Source organism: Pelophylax lessonae (genome assembly GCF_965119305.1).
Source record: "Pelophylax lessonae genome assembly, chromosome: 4".
Taxonomy (NCBI): Eukaryota; Metazoa; Chordata; class Amphibia; order Anura; family Ranidae; genus Pelophylax; species Pelophylax lessonae.
Window position 1 is genome coordinate 143,914,171 of NC_138771.1, and position 27,366 is coordinate 143,941,536.

At 42.5% G+C, this 27,366-nt stretch overlaps 1 protein-coding gene across 1 annotated transcript in view; it reads right to left on the minus strand.

Annotated features, from left to right (window-relative positions):
- Positions 1 to 27,366, minus strand: part of LOC309553833 (src substrate cortactin-like) — an 85,061-nt gene that overhangs the window by 28,523 nt on the left and 29,172 nt on the right. Inside the window, exons 7-13 of the mRNA XM_082255288.1 lie at positions 24,536 to 24,591; positions 21,769 to 21,823; positions 18,536 to 18,646; positions 9,364 to 9,474; positions 9,051 to 9,161; positions 6,480 to 6,535; positions 5,344 to 5,413 (exon numbers count right to left, since the gene is read on the minus strand). Of these exons, the coding sequence (XP_082111414.1) occupies positions 5,344 to 5,413; positions 6,480 to 6,535; positions 9,051 to 9,161; positions 9,364 to 9,474; positions 18,536 to 18,646; positions 21,769 to 21,823; positions 24,536 to 24,591 (570 nt within the window). The remainder of the gene's footprint in view (positions 1 to 5,343; positions 5,414 to 6,479; positions 6,536 to 9,050; positions 9,162 to 9,363; positions 9,475 to 18,535; positions 18,647 to 21,768; positions 21,824 to 24,535; positions 24,592 to 27,366) is intronic.

Here is a 27,366-nt window from a genome sequence, read left to right on the forward strand (position 1 = left end):
GGAAGAACGAACGTTGAACCCACACCGGAGAATTTCTAAGGAAATACAGAAAGACAGGGAGAAGTTTCATCTTCACCAGATTAATGCGCCCCAGAACCGACAAAGGTAAGTCGCGCCACACCTCCGCCCTGCGTTTAAAGACATCCAGCAATGGGTGAAGATTTAGAGTGAGGTAATCCGCCACCCTCGCCGACACCCTGACTCCCAGGTAGGTGAACTCAGTCACCCATTTCAATGGCAATGCTCCATCAGCTGCAGCAATAGCACCAGGATCAATAGGGAGCATGGTGGATTTATCCCAATTAACCCTTAGGCCGGAGAATTTTGCAAAAGTATCTAGGATAGTGAAGACCGCCCGCAGGGAAGCATTGGGATCCTTCAAGAATAAAAGCATATCATCCGCATAAAGCACCAGACACTCTTTAATGGAGCCCACTTCCAGCGCACCCACCTCTGGAGACGCACGCAAGGCAATAGCCAAGGGTTCTATCATCAGGGAGAACAGAAAGGGCGAAAGAGGGCAGCCCTGCCTAGTCCCTCTACCCACCGCAAAAAAGGGGGACAGGGACGATCCAATCTTCAGCGCCATACGCGTGGAGGAATACAAGAGGGAAATCCATTTACAAAATTTAGGACCAAACCCCATGCGCCTCAGCACCACCCCCATGTACACCCAATCCACCAAGTCGATGGCCTTGGCAATGTCCAGGGACACCACCACTCTAGTGCCAACAGAGGCTTGGGACACCTGCAAATGTGTAAACAAACGTCGAAGGTTTGTGTCCGTGGACTTGCCCGGCATGAATCCGGTCTGATCGATGTCTACCAGGGAAGGCAAGACCACCGCCAGTCTAGTAGCCAAGACCTTCGTGAGTATCTTGAGATCCACATTGAGCAAGGCAATGGGGCTGTAGGAGGAACACAGGGTGTGGTCCTTACCCGGTTTGGGCAGGAGAACAACATATGCCTCGAGCATGGATCCCGGCAGGGCCCCCTGATCGAAACACGCAGCATACAAAGCCTGGAGCCTGGGAGCCAAGGAGTCCGCATATTGCCGATACCATTCCACCGGGAACCCATCAGGGCCCGGGGATTTATTGGGGGGGAAGGACGAGATGGCTTTCTCAATTTCCTTCAACGTGATGTCATTGTCCAACCAGGCACTGTCCACACCCTCCAAGACCGGAACCGGCAACCCAGACAAAAGGCGCTCCAACTCCTCCAGGTCATATGCAGGCAGGGGTGAATAGGTGTCAGAATAGTAATCCATAAAGACCCGGGAGATCTCCCCCGGATCTCTAACCAGTTCCCCTGAACTAGACGTAATACATGGAACACTTACCAAAGTCCTCTGATCCGCCACCAAAAAAGCCAATAGCTTACCATTTTTGTCCCCCTTTTCAAAGAGTGACTCCGCTCTAAGTTTAAGGTTGGCATGCGCAAAATCAGTATCCAACAAAGCCAGACGCCTCCTGGCCTCCTCCAGGGCCGCATAGGTCGCCGTTCCCGGAGTAGCCAAGTATTCCTCCTCCAGCCTTCGGACCTCCAGCAGAACAGCCTCTCTATCAGCATTAGCCTCCCTACGGGATGCCTTAATCGCAGAGATGTAATGACCCTGCATGACCGCTTTAAAAGCATCCCACAGGACCACCCCAGCCGTAGACGAGGCATTATCTTCCCAATATGCGGGCATATGGGGCTCCAACTGTTGCATCACCTTTTCGGTCTGCAGCCAACCCGGCGAGAGGCGCCATGCACCCCTAGTCCCACCAGCCCCCACCCGCAGTGTCAGCATCAGTGGATTATGATCGGAGAGACCACCCGCCAAATAAGTGGCATCCTGCACCAATGGAAGACAAGACTCATTAGCAAAAGCCAAATCTATCCTGGACGCCGTTCTGTGCACCCCAGACCAGCAGGAGTAGCCTCGCACCCCAGGGTTTTTGCAGCGCCACAACTCCGTAAGCTGAGCCGCGGAAGACCAGGACACAAGTTCAGGGGACGACAGTCTACCCGGGTTAGAGGAGTCCAGTCCGCCGTCCAGAATAGCATTAAAATCCCCCGCCATTATAAGGGGAAGGTGCATATAAGGGGCCAAGGTCACCAGGAGATCCACCAGAATTTGGGAGTGGAATGGGGGAGGTAAGTAAACACTCACCAGTACCACCTGCCGGTGAAATACCTCCAGGAGAACAATAACGTATCGTCCGCCAGGATCCGTAATTATCTTTTGGATCGAGCAGGGTGCATTCCTACCAAGCAATATAGACACCCCACGGGCATACGTGGAGTACGTGGCGTTGAAGATCCTCTGAATCCAAGGTCTCTTCAAGGCAAGCACCCTGCCCCCATCCAAATGCGTCTCCTGGAGGAGGATAACATGAGGTTGAACAGTTTTAATATAGCGAAATACAGCTGTGCGTTTCACCTTGTCATTGAGACCTCGCACATTCCAGGACATAATCTTAAATAACTCAGCCATAGAACAGCAGAGGGGCACACATCAGGAGGGAGCCGGAAGACCAAGCACAGCCCGAGGGCCAACCCGATCCCCCGACTCCATCCATACATCTAGCAATACGCATGCATAAGTAAAGCAAATATTGACCACCGGATGGAGCCTGGAGCCAAGAACAAAAACGTCCCTGCTGTGATACCCAAAACTGAAAAAAGAAAAAACACAACAGGGTATCCAGCCTTATCCCAAAACCCAGCAAAAAATTCAAAGGCATGGCTGCAACATAGAACTGCAGCCGGCGTTACTCGCGTCCACCAAAGGCAGCCCTAAAAAAGGCCGTCTGATCGTCAATCCCAAAAAAGGGAAAGGAGAAAAAGAAAAACCAGAAGCAAAAAACCTCCAGACAAAAAGAAAAAATTCTTGGTTGAAGAAAAGGCAAAAAAAGGGAGTGTCAAACTTAAAAAAAGTCAAGTTCAACGACGTGTATGATACAGAGCTCCGATGAACTGTAGGCCACTCCACAGCCCCAGGGACAGAAGCAGAGGATCCAACCCAGGGCAATCCAGGGAACTTCAGGGCAGGATCATCAATGTAGGAACTGTAAAGGCCCCCCCAGCAGCAATCGAAGAGCCAAACAATTAGTAGACAGTAGCTCCAAGTAGGGGGCACAGCGGATCAGAACACCAAGAGCCCCAGATAATCCTGGAGAGCAGGGTCACGGGAGGAGATTAAATGGATTCCAACCAGTCCGCAGCCTCCCCAGCCGAGTTGAAGAAAAGGACGGACCCCTTATAATCCACACGCAGGCAGCTTGGGTACATCATGCCATATTTCAAGCCCTTGGTTCTCAGGAGTTTGCGCACTTCATTAAAGGATCTGCGTTTTCTCTGCGTTTCCACAGAGAAATCAGGAAACAACATTATCTTGCTGTTTTCAAACTGCAGCTCCTCCTGTTTCCTGGCTTCAGAGAGAATGCGGTCCCTGTCACGGAAGTTCAAAAAGCGGACCAGAAAAGGGCGCGGTGGAGCCCCGGGCGGGCGAGGCCCAGTGGGAACCCTATGGGCCCTCTCCACCACATATGTCGGGGGAGGGGGAGGCAGTTTGAGCAGATCACAAAAGAACTTCTCAGCAAACAGTGTAGAATTTGGTCCCACAGCCTTCTCTGGCAATCCGACCACCCTAATGTTGTTGCGACGCTGCCGATTCTCAGCATCCTCCATTTTGTCTGCCATAGCATTCACCTGGGCCTGCATAGCAATGAGTTGTGCCGAATGGGATGCAGTGACGTCCTCCAACTCAGAAATGCGGCTTTCAGTTTCAGTCAGGCGCCCCCTTATCTTATCCAAATCATGTCGGATCAGGGTACATTCAGAGGCCAGGTTGTCAATCCGGAGCATCAAGGCAGTTTTAGAGGCATCTATAGCAGCCCGGATGGGAGCAGTGATATCCCCCCCTCCAGGTGACCCCCCCAGTCTGTCCAGCGGCCCCCAGTAATGACCCCTTGGTACCTGAGTCCATAGGCTGTTCCAGAGGAGGGTTCCCAGCCCCCCGCAGACATCTTCCCCGACTTTGAGGAGGCTCGGGCGCCTGTGGCAGCTGATGGAGAAGAGGAGGCCTGCACTGGCAAGATGGCGGCGGCCGCTCTCGCGCCTCGCGGTGGGACCGATCGTTGAGGCCGCGGGGTCGGTATCGAAACCCCGGATTTTCTCCCCGGCATTCGCGCCCCACCTGTGCCCGATGCGGATGAGGGCAAAACCGCCGTGATCCGAGGCACAGGGGCCGCGGATGGAGCCGGATAATATCAGGATGGAGAGGAGCTCTGAAAGGACACGTCCGGCGCCCTCTACATCCCGGCCACGCCCGGTGTGTGCAATTTTAAAGCATGGCATGTTAGGTATCTGTTCACTCAGCATAACATCATCTTTTATATTTTACCAAAATTGGGTTATACAAATTTATGTATGCAGTCAGAGCATCATAATGTAAAATGTCCACATTGTGGCACCATCCCCAAAAATGTATAGAAAGACAGGGGAAGGAGGGAAAAGGGAGGTAAGGAGGATGTAACCTCAACACAAAAAAGGGGGGGGGGGGAAACTACAAAGACTCACTTCTCTCCCATCAAGAAATTAAGGGATTTTAAATGTGCCAAGACAATAGGGAGACAAAACAGCGAAAAACCAAAAAACGTAATAAAAAACTGATTTTATTTATTACATTTTGTAAAGTGCTTGGTGTTTACCTAATGCTTCTTATTTGACATGACTAGTTTCTCCTAATGATTTGTTTTTAGTGATGATACAATGATTTTAAGGAATGTAATAAGACATTTTTTTAAAGTTTTTTTTTCCTGTTTTATCTACCCCATTGTCTTGGCACATTTAAAGTCCCTGCATTTTTTTGGTGGGAGAGAGGGGAGTCGCTGTTGTTCCATCCCTTTGTTGTGTTGGGGTTACATCCGCCTCTGCTTCCTTTTCCCTCTTCTCCCTGTCTTTCAAAAAATTAGGTTATATATTGTGTTTTTTTGCATTAAAATTAATTCAAGTGTATTTTTTCCAAAAAAGTGCATTTAGAAAACTGCTGCGCAAATACAGTGTGACATAAAATATTGCAATGCTTGTCATTTTATTTATTTATTTATTTTATTTTTTTCCATTTTATTTTTATTCTCTAGAGTCTGTGATGAAAAAATAATTATATATATATAAAATTATTTTTTAAGTAGTTTTCTAACACAAAAAATACTGATTTAAAGTTGTAACGAAAAAGTGCAAGAAAAGGCCTGGTCAGCAGAATATTCCTTTTAGCTTTATTGTGATTGCTAATATTTATACCCATAGCTCTTGGTTTGTTTCCATAAACATAGTCATATTCCTGTAACTTACTGGCTTCCAGGGGCTGTGTTTTCTGGTATACAGAACTTGGTGCTTCAATGTTAGCAAACCCTGAGGCAGACTGTAGGGACAAAATACATAAAAAAGGGTGAAGTACTATGTATACACAATCAGTCCTTTTTTAAACCTATATTGCAGATTCCCTTTCCTATATATGTCAAACACCAGATAATTTAAGACAGAATAAGAAATAACTGAGAACCGGACACAACTTTACCAGTCGAGGTTCTAATGATTGGTTGAGATCTGCAGCCATCACTGTAAACCCACCACATTGTTTGGACATAATCATTCATACCTTGCAATAGTATGACCTTGTATATTGAACTATTTAGTATGCTATGACAATTTCTATTTTATTAGATGATCCTATATTTCTTAAAGTAAACCTATTTTGAAAGAAACAAGGAGGCTGCCATTGATGACGTCCTGAAGGTTCTGATAGTTGTCTGGCACATTGTCTTTAGTTCTTTAATTGTCATGGAAGGCCATGCAGATCAGGAGAGTTGTAATCAGCATTCCTGTTCCAGGGTGGGGGACTCAAAGTACCAAAGCAAGACAGTCAGTGTGACATCCAGGAAAAGGCCAGCAATGGCAGAATTTATTCTTCTCAAATGAGCGATTTCCTTTTTTAAAGGTAGATTTTGCTTTAAACGTCTCATTTGCCTACATATGTGTACTTCTATATATAGCCTAACACAGAACTATCACTTTTTGGTAGTGCACTGTGATCATATGGGCTCAATGGAGAAAAATATACATATTTATTCATTTAGTATATGCTTTTCTTTTGATTCATGCCATTTGGAAAAGAGTGGATTCTAAAATACTCTATTTCCTAAACAGTCACCTAGCTGGGAGGTGTAGGGTTGGTAGCTTTATTATTAACACACATAAATATTGTCACTTGACCGTTCTGTCCCTTTTATGATATTTAAATACAAAGTAAGCATTTTTTATGGATGCAATTAAGATTCTAGGTAAATAGCACAATTAGAGATTAGAATTGCCCTGACTCACTGGTTTAGATACAATAATGGATTGCAACTGTTACAATATGACAAATAAAGCAATCTTTTCTAATCAGCCACTACTACATAGTAAACAGTGCAATCTGATCTTCTCACCTTGTCCACACGGTCTGTCTGTACTCCAAAGCGCCCTCCAAACCCTTTGGCGTAGTCTAAATCATCAAAATAATTTTCAGTTGGAGAAATTTAGAATAGTGGTAACAGCATTATTTTTTAAGGTTCTAGACTTTGTTCAGATGGACGCTGGCACCGGCCCTGCATGCATGCTGTTATTGTTTTGGTGTCTGCATCCACCCCTGCATGCAGGCAACCCAAAGAGGTGGATGCAGAAGCAGCCATGAAGGAGCAGCTGATTGGCCCCAAAAACACATTTTGTTTCAGCATCCACTTCTATAGAATGCCTTCATGAAGCTAGGGGTGGATGCAGATGGCAAAACAAAGGCAGCCTGCACACAGGACGGTACCATTGCCCTTCTGAATGAAGCCTTAGAATATCGAAGCAAAATGTGTACATGACACTTTAATGGCCACTAAACCTGTGCTATACTATTTATTATATGGCATACACAAACACACGCACACAATTTCTTTTTACATATCTGATAGAATAAAAAGACCTGCTTTCTCTTCTGCCAGATCTTTGCAGTTTATTGGAGGTTTAACTATTATACAATATCATAAATTTGGCCATGGACTAGTAGCAAAAACATGGCTAAATTATTATGGGTGTGCCCTATACAAATAGGAAGCAAAGCATATGGCAAATACAGCACAGAGCAGACAGAGGATACAGCCATTGACACCTCATATGTAAACTGCAAATATAAATAGGTTTAAACTAGATTCATTTATACAATGCCATGAACATTATGACAGCTCGGTAGAAAAATGTGTGTTTTTACATTTTCTCAACGTGCCGGTTATTACCTGATGAGCGAACATCCTTTTGTTGACACCTTTGTCGGATATTGTGACACTGTTCTGTATTTAATTTTGATGTAAAGAGTTGAACTTCAATAAACTGTTATTAAAAAAAAATGTACTGTGACCATCTCCAAATAGTGGAATATCCACTGCTTTTCTCCCTCTATGCCTAATCACATCAGTTCAGAGCATTTGTTTAGATGTCATTGCCTCTAATGGAAAACATGATTATCCAGCTTAGAGGGGGACTAAAGTTTATTTTATTCTGACTATATTTCCTTACTAAAAAATAAATCTTTAATGAATAAGTGTAAGTTGCTTAGCTGGTATGCTGATCCTTTGGCTTCCCTTTTTAATAAGCCATTACCCTGCAGTAAGTGTTCAGTTAGGAAGTTTGCACAGGGCTGCTTGTTCTAGGACTAGGTCAATGACTGATATGTGGCCATAGTTTAGATAGCCAAAAATATCAGGGGTCAGTATGAAAACCAGAATTGGGAATGGGGATCACATACACTATATGACCAAAAGTATTGGGCCGCTTGCCTTTACATGCACATAACTTTTAATGGCACCCAAGTCTTAGTCAGTAGGGTTCAATATTGAGTTGGCCACCCTTTGCAGCTATAACAGCTTCAGTTCTTCTGGGAAGGCTTTCCACAAGATTTAGGAGTGTGTCTATGGGAATGTTTGACTATTCTTCCAGGAGTGCATTTGTTAGGTCAGGCACAGATGTTGGACAAGAAGACCTGGCTCACAGTCTCCGTTCTAATTCATCCCTAAGGTATTCTATCGGGTTGAGGTCAGGACTCTGTGCGGGCCAATCAAATTCCTCCACCCCAAACTCGCTCATCCATGTCTTTATTGACCTTGCTTTGTGCACTGGTTTGAATCATTTGGGGGGGGGGGGGGGAATTATGGTGTGGGGTTGTGTTTGGCCCCTTAGTTCCAGTAAAGGGAACTCTCAAGGCATCAGCATACCAAGACAGTTTCATGTTCCCAACTTTTCGGGAACAGTTTGGGGATGGTCCCTTCCTGTTCCAACATGACTGCCACCAGTGCACAAAGCAAGGTCCATAAAGACATGGATGAGTGAGTTTGGGATAGAGGAACTTGACTGGCCTGCACAGAGTCCTGACTTCAACCCAACAGAACTCCTTTGGGATAAATTAGAGCGGACACTGCGAGCCAGGCCTTCTTGTCCACATCAGTACATGACCTCACCAATGCACTTCTGGAAGAATGGTCAAACATTCCCAAAGACACATTCCCAACCTTGTGGACAGGCTTCCGAGAAGAGTTGAAGTTGCTATAGCTTAAAAAGGTGGGCCAGCTTAATATTGAACCCAATGGACTAAGACTGGGAATTAACATGAATTAACATTCATGTGCGTGTAAAGGCAGGCGTCCCAATACTTTTGGATATATAGTGTATATTTCACACATGATAGCTTCTGAAAAGGCTTTAAATGTTAGCAAATACAAATTATTAGTTTTGGCTGTCAATGGTGATTTAATTTTTAACCATTTCCTGGCAGCGGGTAATTGATAGCAAATATTAATACACTAAAAACATAAAAAAAAAAACACATATTTGACTTTTTTTTCTTATGCTGCATTTTTATGGAGCTACCTTTTACAAGCAGAGAGGGGTATGCTAGACTCAGGCAGAACTAACATACAAATATATGACATCTAGATAGGAGCCATGTGCCAACATCCTGATTACTTGGGTCTACTTGTTACCTGTCTGAGATTCATGGGGCTGTAGCTGTTCCTTATGGCTCCAGCTGTGAGCAGATTTATCTTGTCTGTCTTTCTGTACTCCAAATTTACCTCCAAATCCTTGAGAATGATCTAATGAGGTCAAGATAAAAGTAGCAATTAGCAATATTCACTTCCTTTCTTCGATTCACATGATCAAATTAAAAAAATGACTAATTCAAACAATTTTTGGGTGAAAATTCTCAGCTTTTTTAGTAAAACATTCTCATCATCTCAATAATCACAATTATAAATTATAGGTTCATGGATTTACTATAATGGGTGATCATCATACCTGTCTGAGACTGATGTTGCTGTAACTCTTCCTTGTGAGTCCAGCTGTGAGCGGATTTATCTTGTCTGTCTTTCTGTACTCCAAATTTCCCTCCAAATCCTTGAGAATGATCTAATGAGGTCAAGATAAAAGTAGCAATTTAGGTGGAAAGCTACAATATATATATATATATATATATATACTGTATTTGCTAATGTCAATCTGTCATATACAAAGTGTTATAACAGTAAGCAGAATGAAACAATATAGAAACTGTTTTTACTTTTTGAATTCATGTTTTCAATTCATTGCTAATTTATCTGCTGTACAAAAGCAACACATTTAAATCTCTGACTCTTTAGTAGTGATCTGTGCAGAGCCTACTCTGTACACGGACAACTATTGAAAATAGTCTTGAATACATTCAAATTATTATTACACATTAACATCCATTGTAATGTTACATTGTAACATTATTTTGGACAAAGCATTAACATTATTTTCATCTTCATGACAATTCAGTTGTTTCTAAGAGAATGTTTTTTATATTTTACAGAAAAAAATGTTAAAATGTTAAAGACCAGAATTAGCCAATACTTTTTTTTCATTTTCGATAGTAGGGAAGAGTGAATACATCTTTCAACCCTTTATTGCTGGATGGTTTGGAATAAACAAGAGTGCTACACTAATGCTTTAGGAGTCCAAGAGTATTTAATTCATAATAGAAGTCCAAATATAGCAATCCAACGTGTTTAAGAGGTATAACATTCCCCCCTTCATTGGGAATCCTCCTCTTCAATAGTGTGCTTCACCAGCTGGTTGTGTAAGAGAAGAAAAGCAGCTAGTTACTTTTTTAAATCACACTCAATTAACCTTCACGTGTCCATCACTCTATTCAAAGCAGTTGAAGCCCTGATGACAGGAATGGTATAGCCCTCTAAATGTGTTGATTTATTATCCTTGAATTTCTATGAAGAAATAAATACTCTTGGACGTCTTAAGCTTTGGTGTGCAGCTTTTCTATTTTCTCCACTTTGCTGGGTTAACCACTTTACCACTAGAGGATTTTGCTGTCTTACGTCTGGGCCACTTTTTGTGATTCGGCACTGTGCTACTTTAACTGACAATTGCGCGGTCGTGCGATGCCATACCCAAACTAAATTTACGTCCTTTTTTTCCCACAAACAGAGCTTTCTTTTGGTGGTACTTGATCACCTGTGCGATTTTTACTTTTTGCGCTATAAACAAAAAAAATGCGTTTATTTTGAAAAAATAACAATATTTTTAACATTTTTTTATATGAAATTCCCCCCCCCCCCCCCAAAAATGTAAAAATCTAATTTTTTTTAATTTTTGGCCAATTTGTTTTATGCTACCTATGTTTGGTAAAAAAAATCACAATAAGCATATTTTTATTGGTTTGCGCAAAAGTTATTGCGTTTACTAACAAAGGGAAAGATTTCTGTCATTTTTGGTGTTTTTTTTTAACGCGTAATGGCGGCGATCTGCGATTTTTTTTCAGGACTGCGACATTGCGGCGGACAGATCGGACCCTTGACTGACATTTTTGACACTTTTGGGGGTACCAGTGATATTACTGCAGTAATCAGTGCTATATATATGCACTGTTACTGTAAAAATGACACTGGCAGGGAAGGGGTTAATTTTATTGGAGAGGGAGGGGTTAATGTATGCCTGGTGCTTACTAACGTGTGTGGGGGGAGGTGACTGTGAGACACAAGGACAGATCGAGGGTTCAACTATGCTGAACCCTGCAATCTGACCCTGCCTGTCACTTAGGAGATCCGCCCACTTGTGTTTGCACAAGCAGGCTGATCTCCACACTTGATTCCCCGACGATCGGGGAAGAGCAGCGGCGATCGCCGCTGCTCCTCCCCTGGCCTGACTCCCGCTGTGACTGAATACAGCGGGAGCGAGCCTCCAGCGGCGCGCGCACGCCTCCGAGAAAGGGGAGTGTCTGGCGACGTAGGTCTACGTCGCCAGACGATAACAAACTGCTTTGCCACAGTAGGCTCAACGTGAGCAGACAGCAAGTGGTTTTAAAGAGCCAAGGAAATGTGTACTCTACACTGTGACTTACCATCGCACTGAGAACTGAAATAAACTTTGGATCAAGTTTCTCTAACCTTTATAAAAGCTTTTTTTTTGCTGTCTGCGTCATCAATGGAAAGATTTCTCCTAACCTCCCATTTTATGGACAAACATTACGATGACAGAAATTAAGGGAAAATGTCCACAGTGGGGACAAAAATAGCAGTAAGAACCTAGCAAAAATGGAAACTGAAGTGCCACACCACTGCTAAGAGGTCCAGATTCAACTTTATTCCAACAAAAGGAATCAGTCCAAAAATTAGCCAATGCATTTTCGGGGTCCAAAAATGCTTCCTTCATCAGGGCTTGAAAACAATTTGAATAGGCTAGAAGTGAACTGAGCCTTTAATTTTATTTCTTTCAGAGTAATTACAAGCACAGGTCTTGCCTCGGTTAGTTTGACAGTTGTATCTGGACCTCTTAGAAGGGTTGTGGCGCTTCCGTTTCCATTCCACTACAAGCCAAGGAGATGTTTGAGGGTGTAGAAGCTGCCTGCCCAGGAATCACGTTATTTACAGCAACGTCAATACTTTAACCTCTTCCCGCTGGCCATAAGTGTGACGGTACTCACCGTCACTGGGTGTGAAAGACAGATACTTAATGGACACTGAGAATATGGTTTGAATAACATCAAATTGGAGAGTAATATTTATCAACAATATCTCTTAAGAAATATGAAAATCTGATCCCACTTTACACTGTGAGATATATAGCCTTTTGCCATGAAGTCTGTGACTCCTAAATAATCAAAGCAATGCTTTAGATGTGTATTCCATGTACTTCAGTGTAGAAGATAGACAGACTGTCACTGGCAGGCTCTCCCTATTGTCTATCTTTTGAGGTGTGATGTGGATTGTGTTAGGTCTGTCTGTTTCATTGTTAAATGTTAATGACCTCACATTGTTCTGTCAAGATGGCTAGATAATTATTTCAGGTTAATTCTATTCCTGTATACAATTTCATATGCATATGATAATGTAACCAGGCAACCCCTGACCTGTGTGTGGTAATCTGATCAGGAGGGGGAGGTCCATGCTGTATATAAATTCTGTGTGATTGTTCAATAAACAGGAGATTCCAGTACAAGCTAAGTTGTCGGCAAGCTTTATATGTAGAGCGGCTGGGAAAATCTGGTATATATGTTCAAGACTGTAGGAAGCCGTATACTGGCAGAAGACCACAAGTACAGTGTGGGTCGGAGTTCCATTACATTGGTGGGATGCTTCCTACAGTCTGGGGCATCAAAACCTCCACCGGGATCCAAGGTCTGGATAGCAGAAGAGGAGAGGTACAGATATCAGCCGCCATGGAAGAGGAATTCGGAAGGAGGTTGCAAGAGATGCAAGAGATGTGTATACAGCACAGGGGACCAGTGTCAGAGAAGGTCCTGCTAGGATGGCATGATGTAATCCGCTGGGATCTCTGGAAAGGAGCGCTAGCCCATGAGCAGCGACACCAGGGAAAAATCCTCCCCTCCTTCCAGGAAAGGTACTGGTCACAGTACAAAGTTTGAATGGTATTTTTGGGGAGACAATCGCACAAGGAATGGAAAGCTGAGTTAAGCAGGCTAGTACAGGTGGAGATGCTGTTGGACGAGAGCTACAGAGCCCTTCTCTGGTATGTAACCCAAGTGTGCCCATGGACAGCGAACTACAGCCCTATGGAAGGCTTTTGCTATGGCGGTCCAGGGCTGTTATTAGAGAGGCTGTCCAAGAACCCCGACTTTTGCAGCGATTTGGAGTGGCGGTTAGAGGAAATTGAGGATTACAGAGAAGAGATCCTGAACATCTCGGAAGTGTTCTGGGCACTGGAAGATTTGGAATTTCTAGCCAATCAGGAATTGGAGCTGGAGATCGCCTACAGACAGCTGCTAGACTCTGCACAGCACTGGGCCTGGGCTCCCCTTGCCTGGGAATATCCAGAAGTACTGGCTGACAGTCCAGAAATCCATACTGAAGAACCGACAATGTGGCACAGTAATAGTGTGCTTTGCTCACCTGCAGCCACGGTTTTGGATGCGGAGGTTGTATGGCGGATGCAGCAAGTGCTGGAGAAATGCGTCTGTCCAGCCACTGGATAAAGGTATGGGAGAAGAGGAAGCCATCTTCATTCCCCAACCACAGATCACAGATTTAATTGACTTTTCATCGGAAGATGTTATGGATGAAAAGTCACCTGCCAAAGTGTTGGCACTGGGCCCAAGTGCTACCAGCCCATGCCCTGGACTTTCAGCAATTCCAGAGACTGGGGATTTAGTAGATTTTTCTGCTGAGGAGGACCATCCCAGTGAGCCTACAGCAGAAGAGCGGGCACCAAGGCCTAGTGCTGCTGATCTCTGCCTGCAACAATTGGTGACCCAGGAAGATGTGTGCAAGGACACTGACTTTTTAGTTTACTTTCCTGCAGAACAGCTGGCATCAGGGCCTAGCATCACTGAGGAATGCCCAACACCAACAGCAGCTTCAGCCTCCTTGAGAGAAGAGGCCCAGGGTGAGAAGGAGGTGGTCACTCCCCAACAGCTGCACAGTTTGGAGAAGAAGGTGGTCATCCTTCATCCCCAGCGAGAGATCCACAGTCTGGGAGCGGAGGAAGCCAGTCTTCCTCCCCAACAGTTAGCCGGAGCGGATTATGTGGAGTCCCCAGCAGAAGTGCTGCAACAGGGCAAAGTGCTACCAACCTCTGCCCAGCACCTGCAACAGCTACAGAGTTCCAGGAAGCTGGGGAAATCGGCCCCTCGCCCCAGCGACAAGCTGATGAAGTGAAACTTCTACACCCAGCTGAAGCACTGGCAGCCGGACAGAGAGTCAACGACCTCTACCCCACACCTGTGGCAGTTCCGGGGGTCCAGGGTGAGAAGGGAGAGGAGGTTGTTGTCCTCCCTCCCCAACAGTCAGTCAGAGCGGACAAAACTGTCTTCCCTCCCCAGCCAGGATTTGTGCATCTGGGAGACAGTACCAGAAAAAGGTTGTCCCAACCACCAGATGAGGGTAAGGAAGGTGGAGCAGCCGACTCTCCTTCCCAGCAACAGATGGTGCCCCAGAATAATGACACCAATCCAGCAGAAGAGCTGGCAACAGAGCAGAGTGCGGCTGGCCTCTGCCCTCAATGTACAAAAGATGGAGTTCCTGTGGTAGTGGATGGTACTGCGGTCTTCACCTCTATATCCCAGGGATGCTGGGCAGTCGGCCCAGGTCCCCAACAGCATGAGGGTCTGAGCCCAGCCACCCTGTCTTCTCTCCAGCGGCTGAAAGGACTCCAGGGAGAAGGGCCAGTCCACGCTTCTCCCCCGCAGGGGGTATGTTTTATGAGAGAGGCAGAGGTTGGCTGGGTGAGTAATGCTCCATTCGGGACAATTTGCTTGGGGTACTGTGTGGGTACAGACATTGGGGACTGGAACTACAGACTACCTTTAAAGTCAACCCGTTTGGGGTCCCCTCCTGTGTTAGTCTCCATCCAAAAAGGGAGAGATGTGACAGGAGTCACTTTGGTTGGGGGGGCCCATGGAACCCAGTTTACCTTAGAGAGGTTGGGAAATACCTCTCTCAGCCCCCTAGGCCCTTCTAATGTCTAAGTCCCCCTGTGTCTATTAGGGACACAGAGTGACCAAGAAGCCCAGTCTGGCCTGCCAAAACCAGACTTCCACAGACTGATCAGGTATGAGAGATTCATGTGCCCGGCCGGGACAAACTTACAAACCATGTGGAACTTTGTCCAGGAAGCTGTCATGATGGATTGACTCTTTGGGACTTGTTACCCGACTAACTCAGGCACAGACCGATTGGAGGTATGGTACCTGGTTAGTCTACCTTTTGGGGGGAAGATGTGTGACGGTACTCACCGTCACTGGGAGTGAAAGACCGATACTTAATGGACACTGAGAATATGGTTTGGGTAACTTCAAATGGGAGAGTAATATTTATCCACAATATCTCTCAAGAAATATGAAGATCTGATCCCACTTTACACTGTGAGACCTATAGCCTGTTGCCATGAAGTCTGTGACTCCTAGGTCATTAAAGCAATGCTTTATATGTGTATTCCATGGACTTGAATGTAGGAGACGGGCAGACTTTCACTGGCAGGCTCTCCCTATTGTCTATCTATTGCATCTATTGTTCCATTGTTAAATGTTAATGGCCTTACATTGTTCTGTCCAGATGGCTAGATAATTAGTTCAGGTTAATTATATTTCTGTATACAATTTAATCTGCATATGATAATGTAATCAGGCAACCTCTGACCTGTGAATGGTAATCTGATCAGGAGGGGGAGGTCCATGCTGTATATAAATTCTGTGTGACTGTTCAATAAACAGGAGATTCCAGTACAAGCTAAGTTCTCAGCAGGCTTTGTATGTAGGACGGCTGGGAAAATCTGGTATATATGTTCAAGACTATAGGAAGCCATATACTGATGGAAGACCACAAGTACAGTGTGGGCCGGAGTTCCGTTACAATAAGCATATATGCGACCTGGGATGGGTGGGATTTACGCTGAGAATCCGCATATATGAGGCTGTGTAAAAAGTTCTCTGCACAGTCATCAGAGAGGACCGGAATGCTCCCGATGCATACTTGTGAAGGGTTAAGATTGCAATAACAATAAGATAACCTTGTAGGTCCAGTGCTCTTTTTCCACTTTCTTAACCACTTCAATACAGGGTACTTTCACCCCCTTCCTGCCCAAGCCAATTTTCACCTTTTAGCGCTGTTGCATTTTGAATGACAATTGCGCGGTCATGCAACACTGTACCTAAACCAAATGTATGTAATTTTCCCCCACAAATAGAGCTTTCTTTTGGTGGTATTTGATCACCGCAAGGTTTTTTCTTTTTTGCTAAACAAATAAAAAAAAGACCGAAAAGTTTGAAAAAAAAAAAAAGTTTTTTGTTTATGTTATACAATTTTGTAAATAAATAGGTTTTTTCCTGCACTGATAAGCACTGATGAGACTGCACTGACAGGCACTGATGAGGAGGCACTGATGGGGTGGCACTGATAGGCGGCACTGATAGGCACTGATATGTGGCACTGATAGGTAGCACTGATATGCAGCATTGGGGGGCACTGATAGGCGGCACTGCTGGGCACTGATAGGCGGCATTGATGGGCACTGATAGGCGGCATTGATGGGCACTGATAAGCGGCACTGATAGGCGGCACTGATGGGCACTGATAGGCGGCACTGGTGGGCACTGATAGGCAGCACTGACGGGCGGCACTGATAGGCGGCACTGGTGGGCAATAATGGGCACTGGTGGGTGGCACTTATGGATGGCATTGATGGGCACTGGTGGGCAGCACTGATGGGGAGGGCACTGGCGGGCAGTACTGATGGGGAGGGCAATGGGGGGCTCCCTGAGCCCTGATTGCCATCCCTGGTGGGCATCCCTGGGGTCATGGGTGGGCATCCCTGGTGGTTCTAGTGGCACCCCCCCCGAGGGTCTGCACTGGTAATCAATGATCTGATTACCAGTGACGACCCCCCCCCCCGTCATGGGAGCCGCCGATCAGCGCTCCTTTACTCATGCGCACGTACTGAGGAAAGCCAATCAATGGCTCTTCCTTTTTACTATGTGACCAGCCGTGATTGGAGACGGCTGGTCACATGGTAAAGAGCCTACGTCAGTAGGCTCTTTACCGAGATCGGAGATGCGGGGAGTCAGACTGACACGCCGCATAACCGATCGCCGCTCTGCGCGCCCCCGGGGGGGCGCGCAGAGCTCATTATCCTGCTGTCGTCATATGACGTCCGGTCAGGATAATGCAACCACTTTCCCGACATCAATCGCCTATAGGGCGGGCGGAAGTGCTTAAACTAGTATTAAAAACCTGACCTGAGATTCTAATTCTTCCCCACTTTAATGCTTGCCATACGTGTTCAATCGTCTTGTACAATTTTCCATTAGATTTACCAAAAACCATATAATATGAGGTCAAAACTAAAAAAACTTTCAATTGTATCCAATTAGGCAGGCCCTTGCACTACATAGTTTAGGTAAATCTAAAGGAAAATTGTACAAGTACATTGAACATGTATGGCCAGCCTAACCAAAACTAACTAAGGAAGGAAATACTAGAACTGGAGAGAGTCCAGAGAAGGGCAACAAAGCTAATAAAGGGACTGGAGTCCTTCGTCAGCTATGATGAAGGACTACAGGCATTGAACTTATGCCCCATACACACGTGCAGATTATCTGCAGACTTTTGTCTGCAGACTTACCTTTTCTATGTAGTGCAAGGGCCTGCCGGATTGCATACAAATTGAAAGTGTTTAGGTTTGACCTCATATTATATGGTTTTGGTAAGTCTGCAGACAAAAGTCTGCAGATAATCTGCACGTGTGTATGGGGCATTATTCTCTCTGGAGAAGAGACGCTTGAGAGGGGATATGATATCAATGTAAAATTATCGTAATAGTGACCCTAGCATAGGGAACAAACTATTCAATAAAAGGGAATATAAAAGGATTTGTAGCCATTTGCTAAAATAAGAAGAAAAGCGGTTTAACCTTAAACTGTGTAAAGGGTTCTATACCGTCAGAGCTGTAAAGGATGTAAAAATTCTCTTCCACAAGCAGTGTTGTCATATTTTCAAAAAACTATTAGATGGACACCTTAACGACCACAACATACAGGGGTATACAATGTACTATTGACATAAACACTTATTATACACACACTCATCATAGGTTGAACTGGATGGACTGTTGTCTTTTTTCAACCTCACCAACTATGGAACCATGTAAGTATATATCTAATTATCATGTCAGGACACCAGTGTAGTAGTTTCAGAAGAACCTCCGATATTGCAGAGTTATTGAAGAGACTAACCTCTCTTTGTGTATGGCTTCACATTTCAGACATTGAATTTGACTTACAAAAGAAGTTGAGAATCTTCACTTTCTATATGAATAGTCACTTCCTTTCTTCGATTCACTTGATTAAATTAAAAAAATAACGAATTCAAACAATTTTTGGGTGAAGATTCCCAGCGTTTTTAGTAAAGCATTCTCATCATCTCTATATTTACAATTATAAAAGACAGGTTCATAGATTTACTATAATGGGTGGTCGTCATACCTGTCTGAGACTGATGTGGCTGTACCTCTTCCTTGTGGGCCCAGCTGTGAGCAGATTTATCTTGTCTATCTTCTTGAACACCAAATTTCCCTCCAAATCCTTTAGAATGATCTGATGGTCATAAGTAAAAATTAGTTAAATAAATCTGATGAAAATGCAGATCTGATTATTTTCTCACTGTTCCTCCATTGTCTACAGGCTGGGTAGCAGTCTGCAGAGGTGTGACTTAAGCCTGGGTTCACATATACTGCAACTACGGTTCACAGCATGGGGACCGGTGCGTCCCTGTTCACCGATTCAGGTGCAAATCCAGTCCGAATTTTTGCCTGAAATTGCACCTGAATCGGAACCAAAGACACACAGCACCCTTTTTTAATGCAGACCGCGGCCACTTCAGAGCTGTGTGAACCGGCTCCATTGAAAGCCGGACACACTCTCCTGTCATGCGAATTGAATGCAGGGCAGCCCTCATCCAAGTAGCATATGTGTGAACCTAGCGTAATGGCACACTCCAGTAAAATGAAAAATAAAACATTGAGTTTTCTTAATTTTTTCATCCAGACATAGGGAAAGCACACCAATCCACTCCAGTCCCCGTTGCCAGTATTGTAGTGGTCAGAGAACTTTTACTTGTGAGGTCAAATGCTGTTTTTGTTGTTTTCCAATGCAAAAAGCATAACAGAAAAACATTTTTAGTACTAGGACTTTTACTACCGTCATCAGGTTCACACTTTGGAAGTTTTAAATGTGTTTGGTAATAAAGGAAGCAGAGATAGAGGAAGTTGCAAGGCTCAGAATTTAGGAAGTGCGTTCACAGTGAGCTACATGAGACTGGCTGCAGGGGATTGCAGAGAACTATTAGCTTTTTCCAACTGTTCTTTGGTAGAAAATTAAATTAGTGCAAAGCAATATGGTGGTCAGGAATACCAAATAAACCTGATGTATTCTTAATGTAGAACAGGATTACATTGACTTTTTTTGGGCCTGATGCTACTAAAGTATAGTCCAGCAGACATAGCATGCCCATCAGTTAGTAGTATAAATAGTTAGTTTGGGCCAGCTTGGCCCAAACCAATGATTTAAACTTAAAGCAAGCATACTTTAAAAAACAGTCTCTACTTTTTAATTGTAATATATTTTCTTGTAGAAGTGTTACTAATGTCATTAAACATGATGATTTTATGGTCATTTTTAGAGTTGAGCGGACACCTGGATGTCCGTGTTCGGCGGGTTCGGCCGAACTTGAAAAAAAAGTCCGGGTCCGTGTCCCGGACTTTTTTCGAACTTTACCTGGACACCGAACCCCATTGAAGTCAATGGGGACCCGAACTTTCAGGCACTAAAATGGCTCTAAAAAACCAATGGAAAGGACTAGAGTGCTGCAAATGGCAGCAAAATGTAGTTAAGAGCATGGCAAGTGCTCTTAAAAAAATTCCCCTTTAAATTTGTAATTTTTAAATAGCAGATTAGAACAGCAATCTGTAGTAAAATATAGCTGAACACTGCACACAACAAACTGATAAAAATATATTTGTTTCTCCCTCCTCCTCCTCCTCCTCCTCCTCCTCCTCAGTGGGCTCAAGTGAGGGCAAAAAGATCGTTCACTGCACCACCCCCCACACAGCAAAATCGATGTAGATCGCTAACGGATGATTGTTCTGTCCTGTGTCTCCTAATCTCTCCCTGCCTAATCTCTCCAGCCTGTCCCTAAAATGCTCAAATATCTTTCCCTGCCTACACTCCGACCTGTCCCTGCATTCTTTTCAGCACAATGTTGTTTTTCCCTGTCTGTCCCTAATCAGCAGCAGCCAGCACAGTTATGATGTGTGCTCTCTCCCTACACTACAGCAGACTGACGCACCGCGCTGTGTCTCTCGAGCTTATAAAGACCTGGGTCACATGCTTCAGCTGGCCAATCACAGCTCCTAATACATTAGTAGGCATGGCTGTGATGGCGCACACCAGTTAAACGCTTGTTGATTGGCTGTTGAAAGCCCGCCATTAAGAGCGCGCCATTACATACAAAAAAGGAAATAAAATTACCGAACACGGATTTTAAACCCGAACATACAGTAAAGTTTTCGGGTCCGTGTCCGGGTAGCAAAAATCCAATTATCCAGTACGGACCCGAATAATACAGTCCGTGTTCGCTCAACACTAGTCATTTTATGTAAAAGATTGTAAGATTGCCTACCCCACACCTAAGGATTCTGATTATATTATTTTGCATGAGCATAATGTAGAATTGTACAGTCACAACATACTTATTTTTTAAATTATACAAGCCTCCTCACACACCTCTTCCCCAAATTATATTAACAGGGCTGACTCTCCACACAACCTGTATTTAGTAAATTGTACCATCCGATTGTATAATTTTGACCAGCATTATAATTGCCATCATATTTTCTGGAACCTCTGGTTGTCACCAATGCACCGAAATCCATTGCTTCCATATCAAACAGCATATTAATGTGTATGTAAACCGTAACAATTAACTTCTCTTATTTGCTTCCTTTTGGTCTGGTAAAAATACAACTGAAAGCAATTTATTATATCTGTTAAAAACTCAAGAATCTTTATCAGCTCTTCCCAGTTCTGTGAGGAGAGGGAGGTGTTCTTTAGCTCGAATTAGGAGAGAGCAAGATAACAATACTGCTCCTTCAGTACAGTGAGTAAGAGTTGTCACCTTAGGATAGGAAGTGTGTTTTTGGCAGGATCATCAGATGAAAAGAAAGAAAGTCAAAGCTTGAAAAAAATAAACTATTGCAGCAACCACATATACTCACTGGTATAATGCAATATATTACAATTTGTTATTGGGTTTATTTATTTATTACATGTATTTATATAGTACCGTGAATTTATATAGCGCTTTACATATATATTATTCATTCACATCAGTTCCTGCCCTCAAGGAGCTTACATTCTAAGGTCCCTATCTCACATTCATACATACTAGGGCCAATTTAGACAGGAGCAAATTAACCTACCAGCATGTCTTTTGAGTGTGGGAGAAAACTTGAGTACCCGAAGGAAATCCATGCAGGCACAGGGAGAACATGCAAACTCCATACATGTAGTGCCATGGTTGGGATTTGAACCAACAACCCTAGTGCTGCTAGCTGTAAGTACTAGTAACTTAACCACTGTGCTGACCTTTAAAGTCAGTTTGTACTACCCATTAACCTTCATAATGTATACTGGACAATTTATAGATGTCGGCTGCTTACCTTGCTGAGATGAATGTTGTTCCACAGAAGCCTTGTAGTCATATCCTAGCGCAGACTGAAAAAAAAACATTTTAAAGGGACTGGATCTTAAGGCAACATACAGTAAAATACATTTTGCATTTTTACAAACTATTTGATATTTTAAAGTCTTGGAAATTGGCTATAGGGGACTTGTTGTGGTCAACCCTAGCTTTTTCAGCTGTCTTTCACTTTGTATCCCATCATGAGATCAGATGTTTGCCATTTACCCTATGACTTTTGTCAGTCTTTCCAAGACTGGCAAGAAGGACACTTTTTAGAATTAAAAATACATGTCCTTGCCAAAACCTTTACATTATATTGGAAGGCAAAAATAAAAGACCATCAATACCTCATGTACAAAAAGATATCATGCATTTCCAATTTTTGCAAGTATCTAAAGCAACAAAATGATTAAAAACACAAATAATTTCTACCTCCCATAGTAACCACATTATATCACGTGTCTGAAGTATGTTAAGCTTCAACTTGGCCAACTCATAGCTAACACAGGGCTGTATCTCCTGCTCTTGGCAACAGCTGAGATCAGAAAAGAATGGCGGGGCCTTTAACTTTAATTTATTAACAATTTCTCATTAGCAAGAATTTATGAAAACAATTCTATTCTTATCTGGGTTATGCTTTTGCTAATACTGCAATCCATTATACTCAACTTTTTTCTCATCTTTCATAATCTTTTGGTGGTTCTACCTGTTCTATGTTTTTATTAACTTGAGGGGAAATCTGAATGGAAAATCAGAGGGTCAAAAAGGGGAATGTTGTGAACTGATACTATCAAGTGTGATTTGACCAATAGCTGTATTGGTCTATCATATCTTGTGAGTCCATTAATGTTTGGGGGGAGCTCAACTGTGAAGGTCATAAACTGATTAATTTATTTTTTGGAGCACATTTGGGCACTTCTTGCACTTTATATTATATGTTGTCCTGAGACACCATTTTAAACTTGTCCCGGCATCTGATATCGTGGAGCACCCTGTGAGGATTCACCCCGACTCAGATAAAAGACCATTTTCATCCCCTGTCTGCAGAGTGGTTAAGAGGAGATGTGGAAACGGAGTACCATTTAATTATAAGGCGCATTCCCTTATATATTGAGGTGAGCAGCTAGTACACCCCTAGGGGGTCTAAAGACTAAAGAGCACCCCCTTTATCACTTGGTGAAAGGTGTTGGTTAAACAGTGAATGATTAAGAAGGATTTTCGCCTATGAAGGCTAATTGAATTGATTTGGACACTTTTCTGGACACTTCAAGCACTTTCTTTCACTTATAAGGACTTTATGTATTTTCCTTGTTTTTATGTGGATTGAGGAAGCACCTGTCACTTTATTCACCTTCATTTGATATATTGTCAGCTTATTATATAGTTCGAAGATTTTTGATGATATTAGCACATGAGCACTTTATGTATATTGTATAAGTACTGGAAGTACATACACCTTTATTGTTTGTGTATTGATTATAGGTCACTATTATATATTCACAATTTTAATATACTACATTATTATTATTTTGTATTGAATTTACACATCACAGAGTATTTTTTGAGCTTTAACACTACTACCATATTGTTTTATTAATTTGAAAGTATTTATTCTCCCTGAAGCGCGATACCTCCCCCCTCCATTAACAGTGATGGTGAACCTTGGCACCCCAAATGTTTTGGAACTACATTTCCCATGATGCTCAACTTCACTGTAGAGTGCATGATGAGCATCATGGGAATATAGTTCCAAAACATCTGGGGTGCCAAGGTTTGCCATCACTGGTATAGGTGTGTGTATATTGCCACTCGTGATGCAAGGGGATTAAATAAAACACTACATTAAAATATCCTGTTTTATGATGGGTGACCAGAGTGAAAAGTGGTAAATGGTATTTATTCTGTGTCGCTAATATTAGAGCTGATAGGGAAAGACTGGTGCCATTTTTTAAATCAGTGTGGTTGATTTACTAAATCTTGAGTGTAAAATCTTGTGAAGCCAACTGTAGTCAATCTGCTTCTAACTTCAGCTTGTTCAATTAAGCTTTGACAAAAAAATGGAAGCTGATTGGTTTCTATGCAGAGCTGCACCAGATTTTGCATGCTCCAGTTTTAGTAAATCAACCCCAGTGTGTCAAATATACCCAGGAACAGGTCTAACATTCGAGACACCAAAATGTGTGTGGGCCTGTGTCATTTTTGGAACACTTTTTTTTTGTTTTTGTTTTTAGGTTTCCATTAATGCTAGCAAAAAGGCCAAGGCAGAGATTGACTTTTTAAACACGTGTGTGTTTTCCGCAGTAGTTGAATAAGTCGAGAACTAATAACTACCTAATTATGAACATAGCCTACACAAGGGTATAACATTCTTCAGCAGGCTTTTTAAAAAGCTTCAGAAGCTTGTTCTATGTTTTACACACTCTTGGTGAATTCGATGATCTTCAGACTAGTGGTTACAAGTAAACTAGTGCTTGCATGTAAAGGTCTAAATTTGCAAATAATGCCAATTCTTGATAATCTATGTATTACATAGGGCTATAAGGGATTACTTAAAAAAAAACAGTGTATTTAAATTTATACTGTTTTCTGTTACATTATATTTATTGTTCTTATCTTTAGAATGCTCATAATAACATATAATTCATTTCCTTAAGGACTTCATACAACACAGCTGTCCTTCCTCTATAATAAATCAAATTACCCTCCTTATCTGTAAACATTGCTGCACTGCATACACATATTACCTTGTCCACACGGTCTTTCTGAACTCCATAACGCCCTCCAAAACCTTTGGAATAGTCTGTACAGAGAGATAATATGACCAAATCTATAAATACATACTATACAATGTGTAACTAACTTTCAAACTGTTACTGAATTTTTATTAAGCCTGTATTTCAAATATGCTTTTGGCAGATATAGGGTCAATTCAGTATTCAGTAAGGCATCATCACACTGTATTTTCATTGTTTATATTTATATATATATATATATATATATATATATATATATATATATATATATATATATATATATATATATATATATAAAAGGAATAGGGGTGATGGCGCTGCCTATATAATTTAGATATAATAAAAATGTAATAAGCTGTGATGCAAAGTGCCTTAAGCTAAAAACAATAATGTGTAATATTCAAACAATAATATATTCCATAAAAACTTCAATTAAGTGCAAGTGCAAGGTATAAAAGTGCCTGCAGAAAGATTGGAAAGTGACTGGTGCAATAATTGTATGAGCAATAAATAATATTTAACATGCAATATTAATGTGCTAAAAAATATGGTGCTATATAAAGTGAGCTGTTCCACTCATACCACGTGTTGATATGGGGAATAAAAAAGTGCCAACAGAGCAAAAATAGAAAAAAGTTATTGTTTTAAAAAAATACAGCTTGCAATGTCCAATAAGGAAAGATCCAGTAGAAAAGTCTATATCATGTGCGGTGACTTCAAAGGCAATAAAGGTGACAGCACTCGGAACAAACCGACACTCAGGTGAAAAGGTGACCCCGTGGTGGGTGATAAGGTGCTGGGATTCCTTTGATAAAATTGCACACTTACCAGAGACACCCACCCCACACAGGGGTATAGAGCGGGTGTATTTATGGGTCTGGCAACCTAGCGGTATCCTCCTATCCCTGGGTGGAGGGCGTGTGCCGAGGATCAGGCTGGTCCTGGTGTGGATGTACCCTAGGATGGTCCCCTGTGTGCCTTCCTGCCTAGGTATGTTCCGAGGGATCCACTCAGCTCCACTCCCGATATTTAAACCTGTTTCTCCTGATCCTCATTCCTCATGTCTGTTATTTTTCTTTTTCATATATATATATATAATATGTTTATATGTATATAATATATTCATATTATATATTCATATTATATATATATATAATATACATATTGTGAGGTATTAAGCTTTTTTTTTAATTAAACTTTGTTTTTATACCCAACTAAAGGTTCTGTTGTGCAGATCAGGTTAATTTACTGTATGCTTATTCTAAAATTTGTAGTTCATTTGTGTGTAAGTCACAAAACACTGACCAAACAATGGCCTCCCTTGCTTTATTGAAGAAAATTACCACTGTAACATATTAGCATATTGGTCCTTTGGATGCATAGTTCTGAAAACAAATAATAAAATGGAATAAAAGAGGAGAATGCTACTTTCTTACAAACAAATGTGATAACTGCCACAGGGGAATAATGCCTTGACCAGTTTTCTGCCAAAGCCTTTTTTTTTGCATTTTTGAACATGGTAAAAAGCACATTTTAGGCCTGAAGGTTAGTAAATCTCCCCAAACATTAGAAATTTTCTAAAAAAAAAAAAAAAGACCACGAAGAATAAAATGGTGGTAATTGCAATTTTGTATGTCACATGATATTATTGCACATGTTAATCATTCCCATATTTTCAGTAAAAACGACACCATTGTAGTGCACTGGTAAAATATGAAAGATGAGTTTGTGACAAGTAAATAGATACCAAACGTGTCAAACCTTAACCTCAGATTTCAGTACACAAAGGTGTCCTGAGGAGACACTTTAAAAGTCATCAATTTAGAGTTAAATGAATGATATCCCTAAAATTATTGCAATCAATCCTGCATAAGTGGCGACATCTAATATGTTTAATGCAGTTGCCTTATTCGTATGTAGATGAACCCATCTGAACTTTTATATACGTATGTGCATGTACGAAGGGGGCAATATCATTACCAGAAAGCTGACAGTCAGCTTGACAGTTGTCACACAGGTGTTTTGCTACAGATCAAATGGCAATTGGATACACATTGTGGGTGTCCAGCAGTGATGACCACAGGTGATTGCAGGATGTGTCAACAGCCACCAATAGCTGCAGCTGCTGACAACCTGTCATTGAAGTGTATGGGGTTGGTGGCCGCAGCTAGCTGCTCTCATCTGGTCAAACACAGCAGTAGGAATCAGTAGACTCTTGCTACTGCCATTCACACCATGGAAAACGGTCGTGTGAATGTAGCCCAATGAAAACAGGGACATTCCAAATTGATTTACCTCTCAGCTATTTGAAGTGATGTGACATGAAGAGAAGTGAACCTGGGCCTGATTTACTAAAATGTGATGTAATGTGAAGGGACATGAATCTGAGTGTGGTTTTTTGTTTTACTATAGCTTTAAGAGAGGTCAGCGAGAAGTATATCAAACATCTAACCATGGTTCAAGGGAATTTGAACTTTTCTTTTTGAGGTACACACAGAAGCATTTAACTTCACCTTAATTTACACCAGGGGCCGCTGATAAGGCAGTATAACTTCATCCTGTTGTACTTGGCCAAGGCCTCAACAGCTAAACAGGGGGGTCCAGGGCAGATTTATTGTAATTTCTGCCCAAATAAATAAATTGATATTACTAGACATCACCCCTGATCCTACTTGCTTACCAGGACCTAAATTACATTTCCCCTTGGCCCCCTCATGTTAACAGAGGGGCCCAGAAGGTAGGAGCAGAGGAGGGAGTTTTATTTTTCATTTTCGCGGCATAGGCGAATAAAGTCAGTGCCACTGTTCCGATGCACCTCGGGG